The 22,000-nt window shown below is 29.2% G+C and overlaps 1 protein-coding gene across 1 annotated transcript in view; it reads left to right on the forward strand.

The window, feature by feature from the left end:
- dally (division abnormally delayed protein) overlaps positions 1–21,769 on the forward strand; it is a 190,427-nt gene extending 168,658 nt beyond the window's left edge. The window contains exons 5-7 of the mRNA XM_016060607.4: positions 9,720–9,843; positions 11,563–11,704; positions 17,387–21,769. Coding sequence (XP_015916093.2) covers positions 9,720–9,843; positions 11,563–11,704; positions 17,387–17,556 — 436 coding nt within the window. The 3' untranslated portion in view covers positions 17,557–21,769. The remainder of the gene's footprint in view (positions 1–9,719; positions 9,844–11,562; positions 11,705–17,386) is intronic.
- The last annotated feature ends 231 nt before the right edge of the window (positions 21,770–22,000 follow it).

Consider the following 22,000-nt stretch of genomic DNA (forward strand, 5'->3'; position numbering starts at 1 on the left):
ATGAATTTTAAACTTACCTATTCATTTTTGTTTTAGAGAAGGTTTAAAAAAGGAGTCATAGTCTGGAAAAAATTTATGTTAATTTCATTTGGGACTTACAGTAATAATTTTCAAGCGACCAAAACATAAACAATGGGAAAAGTTTTCATATCGCTTCTTCCTAAAATGACAAAAAATAGACAATGACGGACCTTTAGCCTTTTACTGCTATCATATAAATTATACTAGATTTTTTTTTTTTACCATGAATTAAAAAAATGATGGATTTTTTATTGAATCCTTTAACGTTAAAAATAAATGTATCGCTTATTCAATAAAAAAATAATAATAAGTCTTCAATAAGAAAAAGTCTTCAATAAGTATTCAATTCAATAAGTCTTTCTTAAGTACATGTTTAATACAATAAATTTAACAAAATTTTATAATAAACAATCGAAAAAATAAAAACTTTTTCTCAATGAACAAAGGAATTGTTCTAGTTAAAAGTATTAATATTTATTCTTATTTTTAAGGGAATATGTATTAAATTTTTCTAGAAAGAAAGAATATATTATATTTCGAGTTAAAAATTATACTTCAGAAAATGATTTCAAAAAGAAAAAATAAATAATTATATATATTTATTTAAAAATTTTAATAAAATTTAAAATGATTATTTTTTAATAAAATTATTTTTTTAAAAAACATAATAGGTAATACCACATAAAGTATATTTAGATTATAGTAAAATAATAAAATTCAAGTTTTTAATATTCTATGTAAAAAATTAGCAGTTTTCAAAGAATAATAAAAGTTGTTTTTTTCCTCTCAAAAATACGGTTAACGTTTTATGGATTTTTTCCATTCTCTCCTGATTTTTTTCAAATTTCTGAGTTAAAAGCACATTTTTTACCAACTCTGCATCTATTCATTATTAATCTATTGTAACATTACACTTAATTAACGGTATACAATAAAGGTCTTGTAACTAATTAAGTGTAAGAGGCCAAAAAACGGTATACAATAAAGGTCCAGTAACTAATTAAGTGTAAGAGGCCAAACAACGGTTTTATTTTTCGGGCCTGTATAGGTGAAGAGTTATTCCGCCTCTTCCTGAAATGCCTCAAAACAAACGATAAAGGACCCTATTGTACTTGCCTTTTGCCGTTACCCTACCTAGAATGCCAGCTTACGGCCTTACGTTTGCCGTGAGGTGTGTGCTTACTGGGATGTATTAACTCCCATCACGGTCTCCAACGCCCGTGTGCATACAACACGCACCTCCAAACTAATATGAAAATTTTCTTTCGTTCTCACTACCTACTACTTTCCAATAATTTAGTAAAGCAACATTTCTCCTAAATATTTATAAGAGGCCTGACTGAAAATTCGCGCAAGCCACTGGTGATAAATTATTCTTTCTACAGTCAGTTGAAGATCTAATGGTAGGTAGTGAAAACAAATTTCTTTATCCGCTGCAATATCATTATTCATATCTTGTAGGGGACTCGATTGCTTTTTCAGCCAGAGGATATGTGTGCATAACCATAAAAATTCAATTTCCCTTCTCCCCTGGCGATATTACTCTTCTTCTTATTGATTTCTTTTTTTGGAATAAATGGTATTATTTCCTCCCTTACCCCCTTTTTTTCTATCAGGGTTTTTCGTCTTTCATACATAGTTATCACCCTATTATTTGTCGCAGCAAAATTCATTTCTGAAATTTGCCCCATTTGTGGGCCAAATCTTTTACATTTTACTGTATTGGAAAGATTTTTTTGAACCTTGTACTCTCGTCGTATTCTTTTATGTCACACAAATCATCAGAGGTTGAACCTTTCTCTTCGGGTGATCCATGTTTTAGTCCTTTTGGAGATCAGAGATAGAACCTTTCTCTTCGGGTGATCCATGTTTTGGTCCTTTTGGAGATCAGATGTTGAACCTTTCTCTTCGGGTGATCCATGTTTTAGTCCTTTTGGAGAAATTTTGCTGATGGGTCTTTGTTGCCTGAAAAAGCAGTAGTTGGGCACCAAAATGTAATGTTTCCTGGCTTATCTCATATGATTGATGGTAATGAATTAAAACCTAAAATGTAATGACGATGGGAATGTGGATTTCGCGATTGTAAAATTTTTAAGTAACATCGATACACAGAACAAAATAAAGTTATAAATTTTGGTTTTCATCTAATCATCAAAGAAGTATGTTAGTTCAGATAGATCCGGCAACTTTCATACCTGAAAAATTAGTGATTGAGCATCAAAATATAACGTTTCTTGGTTTATCACATATCATTGATGACTATAAATTTAAATCATAAATATAAACCCAAATCTGAGATGTCGACGGTAATGTAGCAGAGTTCGTCTTCGGAAAATGTTGGTTTTTATTTAATCATCGAAGGTATATGTTGTTCTAATAGATTCTTAGTCTTAGTTCTCGTTAAATGTCAGCAGTAGAGCGTAGAAATATAATATTTCCTAGGATACCACGTACTAGTTTTGAACACATCGCATATTGATTATGATTAGAATTTTGCTTAAAATAATTATAGATATTTCTAAAATATTGTTAAAATAATTTTAGATATTTCTTAAATATTGTTAAAATAATCATAGATATTTCTAAAATATTGTTAAAATAATTAGAGATATTTCTTAAATATTGTTGAAATAATTATAGATATTTTTACTAATAGAAGGTGAAGGAGCAACTGTTTGAAGGAAAACTGACTGTTTTTTATTTCCCAAAAAAGATTTAAAATGCTGCTTATTTTGTTATCTTTGTTCAACAATCTTAATTTAGAATTTTAGCACAATAACTTCATTTAATCTTGCTGAAATCCATACTGTTTTTGATTTATAAACGTAAATAACGTATCCAGTTAACTGCTTGTAACTCATTCATATCAGTATTGACAATATAATGTATGACTAGGGTTAAACAAAACTGTAATATCTCGATATATCGCCAAAAATATCGACACTTTACGATATATCTTTCATTTGTATTACTATTGACGATATTTTTGTTACCTAATTGAAAACAAACATTCTTTTATTAACATCAGAACTGACCATAACTTAAATAAAAAATCGATGCTTAGTTGTAAAAATACAACAATAGAGTTAAAATCGGCACTCAAGATAGTATAGTATCTTGTTCGATAATTATCGCTATATCCTCTTCCATAATTATCGTTACCACTATTTTATCGTGTTTGATAAACATTGATAATGGTATTGTAGCTACTGTTGCTAATTAATATTTCGATATTATCGTAGGATATGACATTTACTTAGATCTTGTGGGAAAATATTCTAAAATAGCGTTGTACGATATTTTAAATGCATCGATATTTCACCCGGCTCTCGTTTTGACTAAAATTTAACTACCAAAATGCTATTAATCCTTTAATAACGCTAATAAACACTCTCTTATAATATTTTTTAAAGCATTTTTGTGTATAATGTCCACTTCCACAATAAAATGGTACAAGCTCTGAAAACGAGCTACTCATTTGGGAGTACTCAAATGATAACATTCATGGAAATGACATATCGTGAATGAGATGCCCGTATGTTCTCATAATAAGTGCAGAGTGCACGATGAAGACATTCATCTTGCTAATGGTCTCCCCATCCTTAAAGTGAATTTCGGGTTCTGAACATGAAATGTAATGCGAACAAGCATGAAACCGGCAATTCCTTTTGCAGTCACGAGTCTCTTGGCCAACGCGTGATCTAAAGCACTCCCCCGATTCTGGCTTTATATAGTAATTGCTGTTATTAATTTGCGAAGGGTAATTGTTTGAGTGAAAGTAAGTGTTGAAAATCTTGCCTGGTGGCATCATTCGAAGCGATTGGAAAGCACTTGGAATATTCTTTTTATCTTTATTTTTATAAAGCTAGAAAATTCAGTATTTATAGGGAGTATCGTTAGTTTGTGGCACAATAAAATTAAACTAGTGTATGATTTTATTCTATTAATCAAATAACTTTGCGTTGGGGTAGCAGTTCCCGTAGGTTTCCGGCTACGGTACACTAAATCAGGGTTTCCCAAACTTATGACTTTTGTGTACCCTTTCTAAATTTTTCGTAACGCTGTGTAACACTCATAAAAAAATGGACGCATTTTTTACCATAAAAAAATTGCTCAAAAGTTAAAAATCACAACTGGCTGTTGACACCATTCATTATTAACTGTTAACTTTGCAAAAAATAGCTGATAGAAAAATACGTAATCGTAAATTTCATGCCTAGCTTTGTTTTTAAATAAAATTTTCTGAAATTTTCGTTTGTTGCAAGATATTCCGCATAAGAAAGCTTACCCCCGCTAAATTCTTTCCGTACCCCTGGGGGTACGGTTACCACACTTTGGGAAGCACTGCCCTAAACACGATATTGGGAGAATACGTTTTTAAATATCGTTGTAGCACACAATACTATCGCCCAGCCTTCCCGTGAAAAACACTATATAAATGAAATCCATGGTATAACTGTAGTACAAATCTAGAAATATTGGAAAAACAAAGCCGGTTCTTTTTAGCATATCAGAATAAGTGCTCCACTGCCATTTTACCAAAATATCAGTATCGTTCCCTTACTTTGTTCCCAAATCGAATAATTCGACCGCAGAGAAAGTGAAAAGGGTGGTCGACCCCTCTTCCCTAAAGAATACTCCTTCGCATAATAATCATGGATCCCCCTCCTTTGAAACTTACTCTCTCAGCATCCCTATCTTTTATTCTTGCACACTTGGTATACTGCTTCTGAATTGCATTGTACTGAATTATTTTCGTTCTATCCTTATTAACTCGATTCTTAATTAAATATGGAATGTTTAATTCAGACTGGCAATTTGAGGATTTATTTGTCTTTCAAAACCTTTAATCATGTTCTTATAACTCCCTTTTGATAAAGAACAGGGATGCTACGCCTGCGCCATTTGCGACAAACTGAGACAAAACGGCATAACTGCGCCATTTTGCGACATTCAGCTCAGTTTCTGCCAAAGCAGCGCCATTCTGAGACAAAACGTCCAAAATTTGGCAAACCTGAATTCAGTTTCAAATATTAATCCGCATTGCCGTGAGTCATTGGAGATCATTTTGCCGTTCACGTCTCCAAGGGATGAAAGACTTCCACAAAAAAGCGGAAATCCGCTTTTTTCTCCCAATTTTTAAAATTTTCGACCATGTTCCAAAAACTAAAATTTTTAGGGAGTCCAATTAGAGAAACCCAAGCCGCCGGAACGATAGTCGGATTGCCGCGACTTCTGCTGTAGAGTGGAAAGGAGTCTAAGTGTTTCGTTTCGACCACCGATATTTGATTTTTTTTTTTTCGTTTGGCTGATTTTCGGAATTTTAAATATTAGGAACTGCGCTGGAATATGCTAAAATCGCGATTTTTAATCAGACGATTTTAATATCAATCATCGATTTTCGTATTTAACTGATTTAAAACTTATGTGTTGCGATTTTTTTTACGCTGTTTAAAAATCTTACTAGCAATTCCTATTAACTCAATTTAAAAATTCAATATCGCGATCTGTATTCTCGCGAGTTTAAAATCCAACGTCGCGATTCGTATTCACGCATTTTTAAATCCAATATTGCGATTCGTTATCACGCAGTTGTAATATCAGATCTCGTTTTTCGTATTTGTACGCTATTTAAAAATTACTCATTGCTATTCGTATTCACGTGATCTAAAAATTATTCATCGTGATTCTTATTTACGCGATTTAAAAATTCAATATCGCTATTTGTATTTTCGCGTTTTTAAAATCCAACAGCGCTATTCTTATTCACGTGATTTTAAAATTCAAAATCGTGATTCATATTCACGCGATTTTAAAATCCAACCGCACGATTCTTATTCACGTGATTTTAAAATTCAAAATCGTGATTCATATTCACGCGATTTTAAAATCCAACCGCACGATTCATATTCACGCGATTTTAAAATCCAAAATAGTGATTCATATTGACGCGATTTTAAAATCCAATATCGTGATTTGTGTTTTTAAAATCCAGCTGCGCGATTCATATTCACTTGATTTCATACTCCAAAATCGTGATTCATATTCACGCGATTTTAAAATCCAATATCGTGATTTGTATTTTCGTGTTTTTAAAATCCAACAGCGTGATTCATATTCACATGATTTTATAATCCAAAATCGCGATTCATTTTCACGCGATTTTAAAATCCAACCGCACGATTCATATTCACGTGATTTTAAAATCCGATATCGTGATTCATATTCACTTGATTTTAAAATCAAAAATCGCGATTCATGTTCACTCGATTTTAAAATCCAATATCGTGATTCATATTCACGCGATATAGAAATCCAGTATCGCGATTCATATTCACGCGATTTTAATATCCAAAATCGCGATTCATATTCACGCTATTTTAAAATCCAATATCGTTATTCATATTCACACGACTTTGTAATCCAATATCGCGATTTTAAAACCCAAAATCGCAATTCATATTCACGCAATTTTAAAATCCAGTATCACGATTCTAGAAAGAAGTAGAATTAAGTTTTTTTCTTGAATTAGTTACTGTAAAGATGTGATATATTTTTTACAGTTGTTGCATTTAAACAATTACTAAGTGCATTCATAATCACATTTTATGATTGTATATTTAGCTATATAAATTAAAAGAACATAGTCAACTAACTGATCTTGTGAATGCAAGAAAGTACAATCTGCTAGTCAATGCCAATTAACTAAAAAGTTTACTTTTATACTTAATAAAGGATGCAAGTCATTTTAGAAAGAAAATTATATTTATATGTGTCTTTTTAAATTGTTTATAATAGTTTTTATATATTTCTGTTTTGATATAAAAATGTATATATGCTAATTTTTGGCTATTAAGTGCTCCCTAAAATTTTCTTGAAAAATTCCTACCTAAAATATTTCAAAATTTCACTGCACCTCCTGAATTCTATCAAAGAGTGTTTTTTTTTTTTTTTGTGTTATTTGCATTTTCTTAAACTCTTATTACTTAATTACTGAATTTCTCTTTTAATTATTGAAATCTGTAGACCTTCCATTGTAACTAACTGAATAGTTATATATTTTGAGATGAAATTTGAGCTCAAAATAAAATGGGTATTTTCCCTTTTGAATTACTGAAACTAAATAGATATTTCTTTTTAGAAAGTTAACACCATTATATTTTAAAAAATAAGAAAGTTAAAATTTACTTTGTAAAATTCTGGAACAGATACTATTCGTTGGCATAAATGATTAATGCAATATATATGAAAACAACAGAGTCCATAAAACAATTTTGTGGACTCTTATAATCAATCATATGCAGGTTTTTTAAAATCCTAGCAATAGTGAATGTATGTATAATTGTAGTACTCCTAGTATGCTATTAATGGTTTTATGGATCCTGAAAACTATCTTTATATTGTTATCAAACTGATTAATAATCATTTTAGCTGAGATAAACTGAGTGAAAAAATAATTTTAGCTGAGACAAACTGAACCAAAAAGAGATTTTAACTGAGACGAAATGCAATTTCTGGTGAGACAATTTGATATTTTGCGAGTAGCATCCCTGAAAGAAGTTAAATCTCCAAATAAGAATGAATCTGTAAACAAGACAGTTAAAAATACCTCTATTGGGTCATTGAATTATAAAAGGATTTTTAATAGTTAAAAATAGTATAATGCTGGGATGGTGTCTTTTAATTAAACTCCCATCTTACTCTTGGAGATCGAAATTGTGATTAGTCCGTGATACCGAAAATAGCCGACGATTTTGGATGTACAATCTGCATTTTGCTTAGAATATAAGATTATTTATTCTCATCAAGTTTCAAAATTAGTTGCAATGTTCATCACCAGATGGCGACAGTTAACTAAAACAATGATTGCTGATCCCTGTTAGACAATCCAACTCAAAAATTTGCTCGGTTGTCTGTTAGTCTAATCCACAGACAGCAGCACCTTGTTGTTGCTGCAAAACGTGGTTATTTTGAAAATACAATTTTATAGTTCTCCTCGGTTAGCAGTATCATCTATTGTCAAACTTGTAACTCATTGCAAAACTTGGTGATAATAACTAATCCTGTCTACTAAACAGAACAGAACGCCGTAAAGTGTAGATTTCTGTCTTAGTTTAATTAATTTTGTTTAAACCGTCGATCATTTTTGGGTTGCTCAGTATTATTATATTATCACAGTTTCGGATTGTGTAAAGTTATTATGTATGTGTAAGTCTTATGTATTTTTCTCGGAAAATATTAACTTTTTCAAAAATATCTATATTTATTTCTGTACATATTCCAGTACAATGTCTGAAATATGCCAGCAGCATTAATCATACATTTTCTTTTCCTCGAATTCCATTCAAAATGGGCGCCGCTAAGACCACTTTATTCTCTACACACAAATAAACGATCCATCGCTGAATACAAACCAGCGATTAACTATGTTTTGTCAACTAATTCATCAGCTTGCACGAACCTCAACTAGAAAATCGTACTAACGCTGTCCTGCGAAATAAGATAGGACTACTGAAGTTAATATAAAATATATCGAAAAATTCTAACACTCTTGGCTCTAAAAAAGTGTTCCTAGTAAACGAGGTAATATTTACTTAGTCTGGAAAGTGACCCAGACGTTATTTATCTTTACTAGAGACGTCTTATTCAGAGGGGAAATAAAAAATTCTTCAGATTCCTTACATTAAATGGAAAGTAGTAGGGAATTTATTATTTTTCATTTCTAAGAAAAGAGATTTTTAACTTGTTCGTTTATTTGTTCAACTCAATTCGACTTGCTGAGTTATTCTAGATTTAATTCGGTAAAACTAAACTAAAAATCCGCATTGCTTCTTTCAACCTAATAAATTTATTAATAAATGCAGCTTTTTTTTATTTGTTTATTTATTTATTTTTGTTAGAGAGAGGGAATATAAACGTTTTAATATGATGCGCTTACACAATTATATATACGTTTGATAATAATTTAGGTACATTTTAAATTTGTCTGTTCGATATTTGAGAGACCAAACTCTTAATGAAGCAGATTAGAGTTACATATCTGTTAAACAATAATTTTTACGGACATTTAAATTTTACATGTTTCATATTCAGAAGACGAATTTTATAATAGAGCAAAATTCATATTTTTGTATGATATTCTATGATAAATGTAAACTCCATGGTTTTGATATATGTTGGTACAGTTAGTTACATATGTTGTTAAATTGTAATTTTATTTGCTGTGTATATTTTAATTTTCTATGTTCAATATTTAAGAAATGAATTTCATAATAAAGCGATAATTCTATTACTATCTATAATTCTATGATAAATATAAACTCAATAGTTTTGATATAATGTATTTATACAGTTTTTACATATGTCGTTGAATAGTAATTTTAATGAATTTGTTCGAATTTTAAGAGATTAATCTAATAATAAAACAAGAATTATATCAATATCTATAGTAAATGTAAATTTTATTTGCTGATAAATATGAACTCTTTTATTATGATTATACAGTAAGAAATAACAGATGTAATTCTCCATTTACATTTGCTCTCAACCTTCATTTTTTGATAAATCAGTTGACGTAGTTAACTATTATTAAAAAAGAAGCTGAATATATATACTATTTTAGAATTTTGAATCGAATAATTTTGAATAATACGTTAAATAGCCTAAACTTTTCTAAAAATGTTTTTTTTCTCCTCCAGGTACACGAATACGATCGCAGGCGTGGGAGTCGCAGCCCAAAAATACAATCCTGAAATGAAAGCACCAGAAACTGACGATCTTGTTGTTATGGCACTCGATGAAAAGCTACAAAAAATGAGCAGGGTATGTTGCAGCCATTTTTTTAAAATCTGTTCTTCTGTTAAATCACTTTATTATTATTATAAACAGACTTACAAGTGGTGTAAATTAGATAACGAGATTAGGTTTTTTATTCGAATATAATTACAATTCAATATTGTCTCCGTCTAAAATAATTCTCTCGGGAAAATATATTTCCATTCCTAATAGCAGTGCTGGAGCTCGATACAAAAATAGTCTTTATCTGATTGGTTACAGTCTTCCACTGTCCCAAAATGACGCCCATCGAAATGAACTTTCAATCTGGGAAAGAGGAAAAGTTCAAAAGAACTCAAGTCAGGTAAAAAGAAAGGTTGAGCCTGAAGAATGTGTTTATTGGTCGAAAACGTTGCCGTTCTTGATATCTCACAGGCATGATACTTTTTCGCAGTTCAAATTAAATTCGTTATTCAAAATCTGATGAACAGTGATGTAATACACATTGGAACTTTTTTCCGATCATTCTGACTGCGAATTAAAGTCGGAAGAAAATTCTGATAACTGACCATTGCTCCACATTAATATCACTCATTTTTAGAACGCACTACAAAAACTTATTTAACAAGTTCGCTAAGGACAGCCACATTAATCTACCGATTTCACTGTACTAAAAGTGTATGAAAGGTTCACCTACAATCTATATTTGGAAGATCCAGGACTGCCATATCAAATGTTACGTCTCCAGTCTTATTACTTAATTTACACACCTTGTGTATCTAGTTTTAATGTCTGAACTATTTCTTTTGTATGTGTCTTTCGAATTAAGTATATGGAAAAATGAACAGATAAAGACCTTAATATTTTTTTTAAACAAAACAATAAAATAGTTTAAACTCAAAGTGAAATTAATCAGCTTTTAAAAATACCGGGACCTGTAATCAAACTTGTTACATGACATATTTGTGACCGTTGACTTTAATGAAAAGCTGTAAATATATCGTAAAATTTTCTGCTATAGGTCTCATTCCTTCACAAGTATTTTCTTAACGATAACAAAGTCTTATGAGGTTTAGCACACATCCGTTTCTTCATGATGGAAAAATCTATTAAATTCAAGTCAGTGAATAAGGCGACAATTTTTGTTTTATAAGAAATTGTACCTTACACCATTCTTCAGTGCCTTTAGCTCTATATGCTGTTGGAAGTTTCATTTATGGTTTCCATAGAAATTGCGTGGCTAAGGAAGCATAACATCATTCAAATTGAGTTAGCGATATGTTGCTATAAAAATATTCGTTTTGAAACTTTGTCTAAGTTGCTTTTCGTCACCCTGTGTTTTTTAAGTACAAGTATTTTCTACTCTTTTATTTTAATACACGAACTAAATACACTTAGCTAATGTATATAATAAAAAAGATTGTACTAAATGAAAGGTATGCATTATTATTCGCTCGTAAGAAACTTATTTATACTCTATCGCATAAATATTTTGCGACTGACCTATTTCTCGACAAATCTGTTTCATTTAATCTGAATTTAAATTAAAATCCAAGCATGCAACGAATTCGGTAGTGATTGGTAAATTTTCAAATCACGTCAAACAAATTATTTAAATGTACTCGTATTAACTTGCAATTAGCGTAGTAACTGATCGTATAATGGCGCTTGAAAGTAGTGGGGTACATTTAAAATATGAATGCGCGACCGATACTTAATTTGTATTGATAATTGTAAAATATGAATGTCATTTGAATCTTTCAACAGTTGCTGAGGCAGAGAATCCTGCCGGAACTGCCCCAAGCAGACTCTTATATGGCGGAGGGGAGTGGCAGTGGCATTTGGACGAGAAATCAAGTAGGAGACGATGAAGATTACGATAAAGGATCTGGAAGTGGTGATTGGGGAGGTAAGGATACATTCTCTTCCTCTTCATATTGTATTCACAAAATGGAATAGCCTTTATTTTATGAAATCAATATGCAATGAAATTCGATCATATTTTAATATGATTTATATTTTTAGTTTTGCTATTTAAAAGGCAGCCGCTCTGCCGTTGTATTATAAATAACGCTTTTTTGCAAATAATGTAACTGTTGTAAGTTTGTAACAACTTACAACTAGGACTGGGCGATATTAGAAATTATATATCGTGATATATCGTCAGTTTTGCATCGCGATATAGCGATGTATCGCGATATAGTATTTTTGAATTTCATTTACTTTAAGGCACAGAAAGTCAGATTTCTATCAAGACTTCATACGCATATTGATTTAAATCAATTTATAAATGTGAAAATATATATGTTTTGCTAAAGAAAGATATTAAATAAATTGACTAAGATGTACAAATCTTACTTAAAATATTTATTGAAAAAATGTGTGTAGATACAGAATGAAATATTTGCACTTCTTTATCGTTTATAAGGTATAAGCAGTCTTAATTTAAGTTAACCCCTAAAATACCCTTAATGAAAAAAAATATTGTTATTAAACAAAAGCTGATTTTAAAATTTCAAAATATATTTTAATTAAAATAAAAGTTAGATTGACTAAAAGCCGAAGTTTAAAATTAAAAATGTTCGAATTTTAAACTAAAAAGTAAACATAAAAATTGTAATAATTTCTTAAAATTATCGTTCTCTGAAAGATTTCTCAGTTTAAAAATAAAAAGGGAATTTTATAAAGATATCTAGCTGAAATTATTGAAAGAAAATTTAAAAAATTAAAAAAAAAAGTTTGTTAAGAAATTCATTATACACTTAAAACAAAGTGTTAAAAATATTTTTTTTTTTAAAAAAAAAGAAACTTTTTTTAACAAATCAATATTTGCTTGTACTATTATGCGTAAATAATTACAGAATTATTAAGTTCGATCGTAATGTTCAAATTCTTAATGAAGAAGTAAACACAATTTTTGTTATATTTTCTAAAAATGATCACGCAAATAACAAAAGATTTCTTAGTTTAAAAATAAAAAAATAAATAAAAGTGAAATTTATCAATATATTTACCTAACAGCATAGGAACAAAATTTAAAAAATAAGTTCGTTAAAAAATTATTTTTAATGCTTAAAACAAAGAGCTAAATAAATTTTAGAAAAAAAAGGCTTCTTAAACACTATTTTTATTATTATTTCATATAAATAATTAAATTAAATTAAATAATGAACGAACGAAAAACAAAGTAAGGCAAAGTTTCTTAATTAAATTCTTAAAAATAAAAACAAAAGAATTGTGATATTCGGTAATATATTTAGCTAATTAACTAATAATATAAAACGAAAATTAAAAAAAAATAATGATTTTACTCTCTAATAAAACGAAGTAGTAATTGATAAAAAAAAGAAAAAAGAAAGAAATAAAATTCGCAAACTTTTCAAATTCTTTTGAACAAATAAAGTTTATTGACTTATGTCCAAAAAATAAGTTTTGTTTTAACTTTATTTCTAAAAATAAAAACAACTCAAGATTTATAAATTTAAAATCAGTAATAGAAGCCCATTAAATTATTAGAAGTTTTATCCGAAGGGTTTTTAATAAATTAAAAGAAAGTAAAAAAATAACCTAAAAAATTTATTTACTTTGTAATTTAATTCCTTATGGGTGCCTTAAATTAGATTTCCGATAATTTTCACATTTAAAAATATAAAAAAGTTTTGTCAGAAAATAAATAAAAAACTTACCTAATTAAGGAAGAAACTTTTCTTTATAAATTCTTTTCAATAATAAATTGCGTTCAGAACAAGGTTACGACGGCGATCACGAAGTTAATCCCATTGAAAATAATCTACAAGAAACGATTTCAAATCGCGAAGGTGCGAAAACGAACATGTGATATAACGATATAAGGTCTCAAAAGTGGTTCTGATTCTACCGCTCATCAGTCAAGGCCGTCTCAACATAACGAAACAATATCGTCTTCCACAGCGCGAATTGGAATCGGAACGTAAGAGAAAGTCCTTGCGTGTATCGCTATATCGCTATATCGTTATATCGTCTTCTTCACTCGACGGCTTAAATCAAATTTCTGATGCATCGCTTGGAATGAAAGTTGCTGTATCGGTTTGCCGATATAGGCGTTAAATCGATGTGTCGCGATATATCGATTTATAGCCCAGTCCTACTTACAACAGTTACATTATTACAACAGTAATGACTTAAGTTTTGTCAATCTTTAGCAGCGTTGAAAATCGCATGCTAAATAAACTTATTTAAGTATTTTGTCGTAAATGAATATTTAAAAAAAAAAAGAAAAAAAATTAAGATGAAGATGATAGCGTATAGGTAAGCAGAGTACTGATATACCTGATGTATCAATTTTAGTGTACTGATACGCTGATACATTTTTAGTGTCATCGGAAATAAGAGATGACTCTTTTTTTTCCCCTTCCTTCTCATAACATGTTAGCAAAAAAAAGGAGAAAAAAATTTTAAGAATAATTGGAAGCAAGTATCCAACTTTTGAGAGGGACGAAATTAAAATATACAGTGAAACAGTCATTATGTCCTCTAAGTTTCACACATAAGAAGGGGAAAAAATTCTTATATTTGCTAAATATCTGCAAGAAGAATAATTTTTTTCCTTCTCTTTCTTGCTCTTAACTTTAAATCTATAATGGTTCATGAAAAGTTTCTTCATTTGTCTGAAATATTGAGGGGAACTTTCAGCGATTTCAAATTATTGAGAGGGACAAATACCCTCCAACGATGCATGCTCGTTGATTACAAGGAAAGCAACCTACTTTGATATTTCTATTGCCTGGGACAAACATTTTGAATTATGCTACAGAAATAATTCATACCTACGTAACAACATTTCAGCTATATCAAAAAAATATATAATTCAGCTATATTTAAAAGGGAAAAATCGCTTAGAAATTGTTTCAAAACTTTTTGTCAAAATACCAGCGTTTTGAGAAAGTAAAATCGAGATATCTAATGGATAAACTTTTTTTTTTTTTTTTTTTAATTATGTGAATTTATACATAATAGTGATAAAATTAAAATAAATAATTGGTTAGAAATAATTATTATGGAAAGTGTTTGTGATCATGATTTATGAAAATCGTGACAAAATGTTTATGTTTGTTTCTCCTTTGGTTACTAATAGGGATTCAGAAAAAAAAATCTGATAAGTCTACTATATTGAATAACAAAATAACAATTAAGAATGCATAGAAGTCTTCTCTTTTTTTAAGTAATAATTTAGTATTCATGTTATACGACCTATTTTAGATTTCAAGGTTTTTGTAATTAAAAAGAAAAATAAATCTCATACATAGCATAATTTGATATAATCTTTATTTATCCGCGTTTTTTTTTAAGCCCCACTTTTAATTTCATTTGAGCTAAGATTTCGAAATAACGTTGATGTATGGAATTCTTTTTCTTTGATTTCTATATAAATTTTTGTATCCGACATTAAACTTAAACGTATTTTTCTCGAAAACCGCAATAAATAAATAAATAAATGTTAATTAACTGTAATTTATGTCCGCTGCAACCTATTTATATAATTTATTTGAGGAGTTAGCAAACTGAGGGTTTTTGTGATTTGTAGTAGTCTGTTGGCCTTGTAACTAGTTTTCCCTGTGGCTTACGTTGTCTGATTTTATTTTCATAAATCCAAGAGATATTTAACTGTCGAATTATTCATTATTTTTCCTTTGCCGACCGTCAGAAAAAAAATATTTAAAAAAAAAACTGTTGTCTGCATATTTGTGAAAACGGGTTTTGTAGAAATGCATTGAACTCGTCAACATCACACTTAAAACGAAAAATCTCTTGGCTTCGCTAGACATAGGGAAAATTTAATATTTTGAACACCGTCTTAGGTTGTTTTTCTGCTGCGTTGCATTCATATGACTTAAGGTTTATTCTTTCTTTTTTTTCTTTCCTTTTTTCCGACTTATAAAATATGCTTGGCGTGTTGCTCCTCATTTAAATAAAAGCGTGTATGATCTTATCGTATCCTTGTACTTGGCGATGTGTTTTCCGATTAGATGCGTTTTCGCCCGAAACCGAAGATCAAATTTAATAATCGATACAGAATGGCGCAGTTTAAATTAAATTGAAAACTGATCTTAGAATTTGATGCATTAGAATTTAATCACTGAAGGAAATATATGTTTTACATTCAAGAAGGTTCTGTTTTTATAATTATTTACGATATTACGTGTATTTTATTTTTACGGAGTAACGGTCGATACAGGTGTACGCCTGTTTATAACTCACCAGTTGACAGTTCGATAGGTAATTTTATTAATTTAAATTTTGGCATAACCTCCACATCTTCGTAATCGTTGAGACATTAATTCTAGCCATACACTTATGAAAATTGAATATCCTTTTCTGGTTGTCAAAGTGCGTAAGAATGCGCTGTATAGCAGAACTTTCGATGGCGAATCCTTTTTCACTTCAGTCTGATATTTTAAGAGTTTTAAAAAAAGTAAGTTCAGGTATACATTGCGTTTTTTTTTTTTAAAATTAGGCTGCATATTGACATTGAGTTATCATGACATTCCAGATGCTGAAAAGGTGTTTTCAAAATATCAAAATGTAAACAAATTATTGCAGGATAACTTCTCCACTGTGTAATCCTTAATCGTTCCATAATTTCTTAACATTTTGAAGGAAAAAATTTTTTTTTCAGCATTTTAAACCTTATGATTTATTCTACGTTTACTGAACCCACTTTTTCTACATTTTAAATAATGTGTATATAAAGAGAATTCGCCAAGAAATTATTCCACCTATGTGAAAGAAAATTCCTTCCTTGGTGTTAGTATAGCGTTCTCTTAAGAAGGACTCATTGAGTCTAATCTCACATATCACAGCATTTCATTTTTCTCTCTCATAGAATAAAACAAAGTATATCTCAGCGATCATAAGCTGTGTAGGCTTCAAACCGCTTTCAGGGATAAAACCCGGTCCTACACAATGACAACTCAGAGTCATACCCACTGTTCCATCTCTGCTGTAACTATAGTTAGATTATCAGATCTTAAACTTCGAAAATTTTTCGAGGATTTTTATTTTTTTTTGGTAAACAGCTTACTGGTACTGTATTGTAAAAATGTACCCATTGATCTTATGGGTAGGCCTCAAACTGCTGTCGTAGTCCTACACAATAACAGCTCTGCTGTGGACTAAAGTTATTCTCTACTAAGTTTAAATTGAAAAACTCTTTTTATTAGCAACTTACTGGTACTAAATTGTAAACTGGTACCCACTGGTAAAGGGTATCTTAAGGGTAGCCAACCTCTTTCGGGGTTCTACACAATGACAGTTCTGTGCCATCGATTATGCAACTATAGTTATGCTACCAAGTTTTCTGTGGAAGAAGTCCTTTTTAAACAGCTTCCTGATCGTAACCAGCTTTAATATTTTTAATGTATTATATTCTAATGCTTTAGTGTTATATTTACCACGATTACTTAACTTGTTCTTCCACTATGCTGTTCAAGTATTTCATTGTTGATGAATATAATCTTTTTTTTAAAATTAAAATGTTAATATCCTACAGCTCTCATATTTATTTCAGATTTCATTATTTGTAAGTTTATTCAATACTACTTTTTCATTTTAGGGACAAAGCCCAGCGATTTCAATTTCGACAGCGGAGACAACAGAGATGTAAATATCAAAGTGAAAGATAACAGTGCCATCTTTTCCTCGCCCACTAACAGTGCCCTAATAACCTTTGCTGTACTTCTAGTCACCTTCTTGCCTAGGATCGCCGCCCTGCGTTCATTGTGACTCCACGAAAATAGTCACCAGTGAATCACAGTGCCATTTAGGAAGAAATCAATTATATGTATATGTTTGTTCGCTTGAGGAAATATAAAAAAACTATTTGGATTATTTATGCAAATAAAATTTAAAAAAAAGTGAGAACTTGAGAGGGAGAGGTACCCAATCTCTTACGCTGTGGAAGGAAGAAAAGAAAAAAAACAGCTTCCAACTAGAAACAGTTGGGACAAGTGTGTTTATCGTCTCTAATGTGTGTGTTTTACTGAAGAAGCCAAGCTGGTATTTGTGTCCTAAATGTGGGATTTGTTGTCCTTTTACATCCAGATGTGCTGCTTCTAGTTGATAAAAATAATTAAATTAACTGGCACATCCGGTAGAAGTCTTCATAGAAGGAAGTTTCATCATCGAATCACTCCTTCGCTGTTGATCCAGCATTAATTCCATATTTTATAATATATAGCTTGTGAGAACAGATCCCCTCTTTCACGCTTATATTTCTGCTGTTCATTCAATTAGTCTAGTTCTTCACCAATTGTATACGTAATATTTTGTTTCTGTCCCCCTCTATTATTTTTTGAGTGGTCGAAATAAGGTAAAAAGTTATTGCAATGTGAGATGAGTGTTTATAAGGGAAATGAAGACAGTTTGGAGCAGGGATGCCAGCCATGACAGATTTTTCTTTGCTGACATGAATTGAAAATCTTCCAGATGAATGTCGTTATAAAATTGTTAAAAGATTTTTGAAGTCATTCTTATATAATGAATAATAATTTTAATCTAATATTTATAAATTATGGCCATATGCTGGCATTTCTTGATGCACATTTTGATCAAAAATGAATCCAATCTTACAAAAATATCCTTTTTTTTCGTGAAATTTATCTGATCAGCATAACAGCTCTTTGAAGCATTTTTCAATCTTTAAACATCAGAGTTACTTACAAATCTGTAACTGTCTTAACAAAGTGATACTTATGTGTTTATATTATGTAATCTTTAGAAACTCTTAATTTTTTTTTTTTTTTTTACTGTGCAATTAGTTAATTAGTGCTCTTGAGCAATTGAAAATAAGTTTCAATTGATTTCATTCCATGATTCTCTTGCAGTGTAGAAAGTATATTTGTTTTGATTCTTTGAGTTGGTATCCCTGCTGATTGTGAAATAAGAAAAATGTTAGGCACGGAGGATGAATGTTTTTAAAAGTGTGTGTGGAAAAATTATGTGGTTGTTTTACGCAGTATTATTTCTAATGTTTTAATATAGGGAAAAATAAATTGGAAATTCGTACTATATATTTTTGTTGCCATATGCAGTTGTTGGTTCCCCGCCCTTTAATTTGTAACTAAATTAATCTTGTTTTAATGACGTTATTTTATTCTCAGTTTCTGTTGTTGTTGTAAATATTTGTAATATAAAAAAACTACATTGATGCTAAATTACTGCTATAAGTATCTTTAATTTCATACTAATAGGCTTCCTGAAATTGTTTTTAGAAATGTACAAAATGTTACTTTAAACAAATTGTAAAAAGTTATTCTTCCAAATAGTTTTCCTCTTCAAATTAATTTTTATTGTGATAAACATTGAACATTCAAAGGAATTTTTTTTAACTATTTGAAAACTATTGGTGCCTACTTATAAATATATAATTTCAAATACATAATTTGTAAAGTGCTATTCAAAATTCAATTTATTGTCCGGAAAATCTAAATGACCATTGCAATGTTTTAATTAAAATTTTCTTTTATTTAAATAATTTTTCCGTTTATAATTTTTTTTACAAATTAAATAATTTATATACAAATTATTATTTAGTATTATTATTATTAACTTTTTGTCATAATCACTTGACTCTGCAATTTTAACCATTCATTATTAATCTTTATTAATAATGATAATTACAGAATCCTATTTGCATATAGTTTCATTATAATTAAGTGCTTCCATTAATTAATGTGAATTAATTTAAATGATGTCATCTAATTTAATTAACTGCCATTTAACAAAAAAAAATCAATAATGTATATAAACTTTTCAAAATTTAAAGAGTTAGGTTAAGGTTACATTATTAAAATCTAAATTTAGAAAACACGCTATGTTTACCTGCTGGATTCAGGTGGAATTGAGAACTTACAATGTCAAGTCAAGGTTTAGTAGGAAAGAAAAACGGATGAGAACTTCCAACGAAATAATATCCAGAAAATCTGTGTGCATTTGTATGTTTGAGTTGCAATTATTATTATGTATTATTTATTTTAGAAACTAATTTTGTTTAACATTTAATCATTCTAAAACTGTGCTACATTAATTTTACTTATTTTTATTAAAAATCAAAATTTTAAGTCACGTGAATTTTATCTCTTCAATCCTGAATTTTTCTTTTGGCAATAATTTTTTATGGCTAATGTATATTTTTTACACTAAAAATAGACACATAAGAATAAATTAACATTTTAGAATCTTTTACAAATAATTTAGATTTATTGCTTATATCACTAGCACATATATTCAGCGTACAAGCGTATAATATAAAAAGCATTACGAGCGTATAGTAAAATAAAATAGAGCACAACTAGTATAATAGTCCATCCAGGGTAGAATCTTTGAATAAAATATAAAAACAAGCAGCTGCAAGCGCAACAAGCACATGTTAAAACTTCAGGACTGAAGAGATAAAATTTTTTTCTACTTAAATCAATATACTAACTTATTTTGTCAATGTTAAAATACAATCATTCAGGAAATAATCTTAAAAGTCCTTTACCATGTTTTATAGTAATAAATATTTCTTATACATATTTTTATTTAATTATATACTTGCACAAGTCACTGCTGTATTTTCACTGTCATGAAATGCAATATTGTTAAGTAAAACTGTATTGCAGAATTAGCTTGATCTCTCGCTAAATTGTTTGATGAAAAAAAAAGACAATTAAAAATAAAAATTTATTTAAAATCTATTCGAAACGAATTACTCTTGTAAAACTACTGTGATTAACAGACCCCTTTATAACTGTGTTATGTATATATATTTCTGATGTATAAGTCTTAAAATTTGTAATTTTTGTTTCTGGAATTTGTATAAAAAATTAGTACATACTAATATATATTCTAATTTTTACTTTTCATTGCATTAGTTTGTTTGAATGCACAGAAGAGCAAAAACATAAAGAATTAGCTTTGTGTGATATACCATATAAATATATATAATAAAAATGGTGTAAAATGATTTGTAGTTCAGATTCCCAACGTACTTTATAATTTTTATTTGAAAAGTCCTTATCCCTGAATCAGATGTAGTTTTACTATTATCATCTCGAATCTTTTAACAATACAAGTTTTGAAACTCTATTGTTTTTGTGTCTAAATATCTTAAGTTTTTAATGCCATCTTTTGTTCAAATATTAGGGGAAAATGTTGCCTCTTTTTTTTTAATTTTCGTTTGCCAACTAGTCGAAACAAAATTTAGTTTTTCTAATTGCAGTTTTATTGAATTAAAAGATTTATTCACAAAAAAGACATTTAATAAATGATATTTAAGTGTTTTATAAAAATTAAAAAGATTATTAACTTCAACTGTGTTGTTTTTGAAAAATTTTCAGATACTGTCATTTATTTTTTCATGCCTATCTACATCGGCACTCTAATTGCAATGCTAAATTCCCTACTAGGTTAGCATTAATTTGTGAAAAAAGTTATTTTTATTTCAAAACTAAGTAATTTATTTAAATTTTTTATTTAACTTATATAATATTTTTTTAAGAAAAACCTAAAATTATTTTGTTTGTCTGGTTTTGAAAATAAACTGTCTCGTATTACACAATAAAAAAATTCATTCCTTTTACCAACTTAAATGTCCTTAAATTCAGGGTATGAACAGTGAATTGTAATTCCGTATATTTTAGTCATTTTCTTTACAGATTCATGTTCTATCATGCATATTTATTACAGTTGAGCAATTGATGGAACTTTCCCCAATATCTGTGATATTACAAAACTATAATGTTAGAAGATTCCAAAACGAACTTTAGTTAACTAGGTAAATAGCTTGGAAAAGATTTTACTCTTCTGTGCATTTGCTTTTGTTTAATTATGTTGAGTATTTGTGATCTTATTAATAGCCTTTTGTCTGAGTCAAAACTCGGCTTAGAATTTTGCATAATGTTTTTAATCCGTCACTTTTAATGCCCTTTAGTAAATAAAGATTAATTCGGTTATATATGTGTCTGTTGTCTTTGCTTATTTATTTTTTAAAATATAAGTCATAGTTGATGCCAGGAATAAGTTATAAAAGAATATACAGAACATATTGAAACTAAAATATGCATAAATATGTTAATCATGTGCACTAATGAAAGTTTAGTTTAGGGAAGGACGAGACGATTGGTGAGAGCCTAGTTGAAATTCCTTGCATAATTCGTAATTTTTTCCATAGTTATTTTTTTAGAAA

Source organism: Parasteatoda tepidariorum, chromosome 3, assembly GCF_982258835.1.
Source record: "Parasteatoda tepidariorum strain Cologne lab strain chromosome 3, Ptep-v5.0, whole genome shotgun sequence".
In the NCBI taxonomy this organism is placed as follows: Eukaryota; Metazoa; Arthropoda; class Arachnida; order Araneae; family Theridiidae; genus Parasteatoda; species Parasteatoda tepidariorum.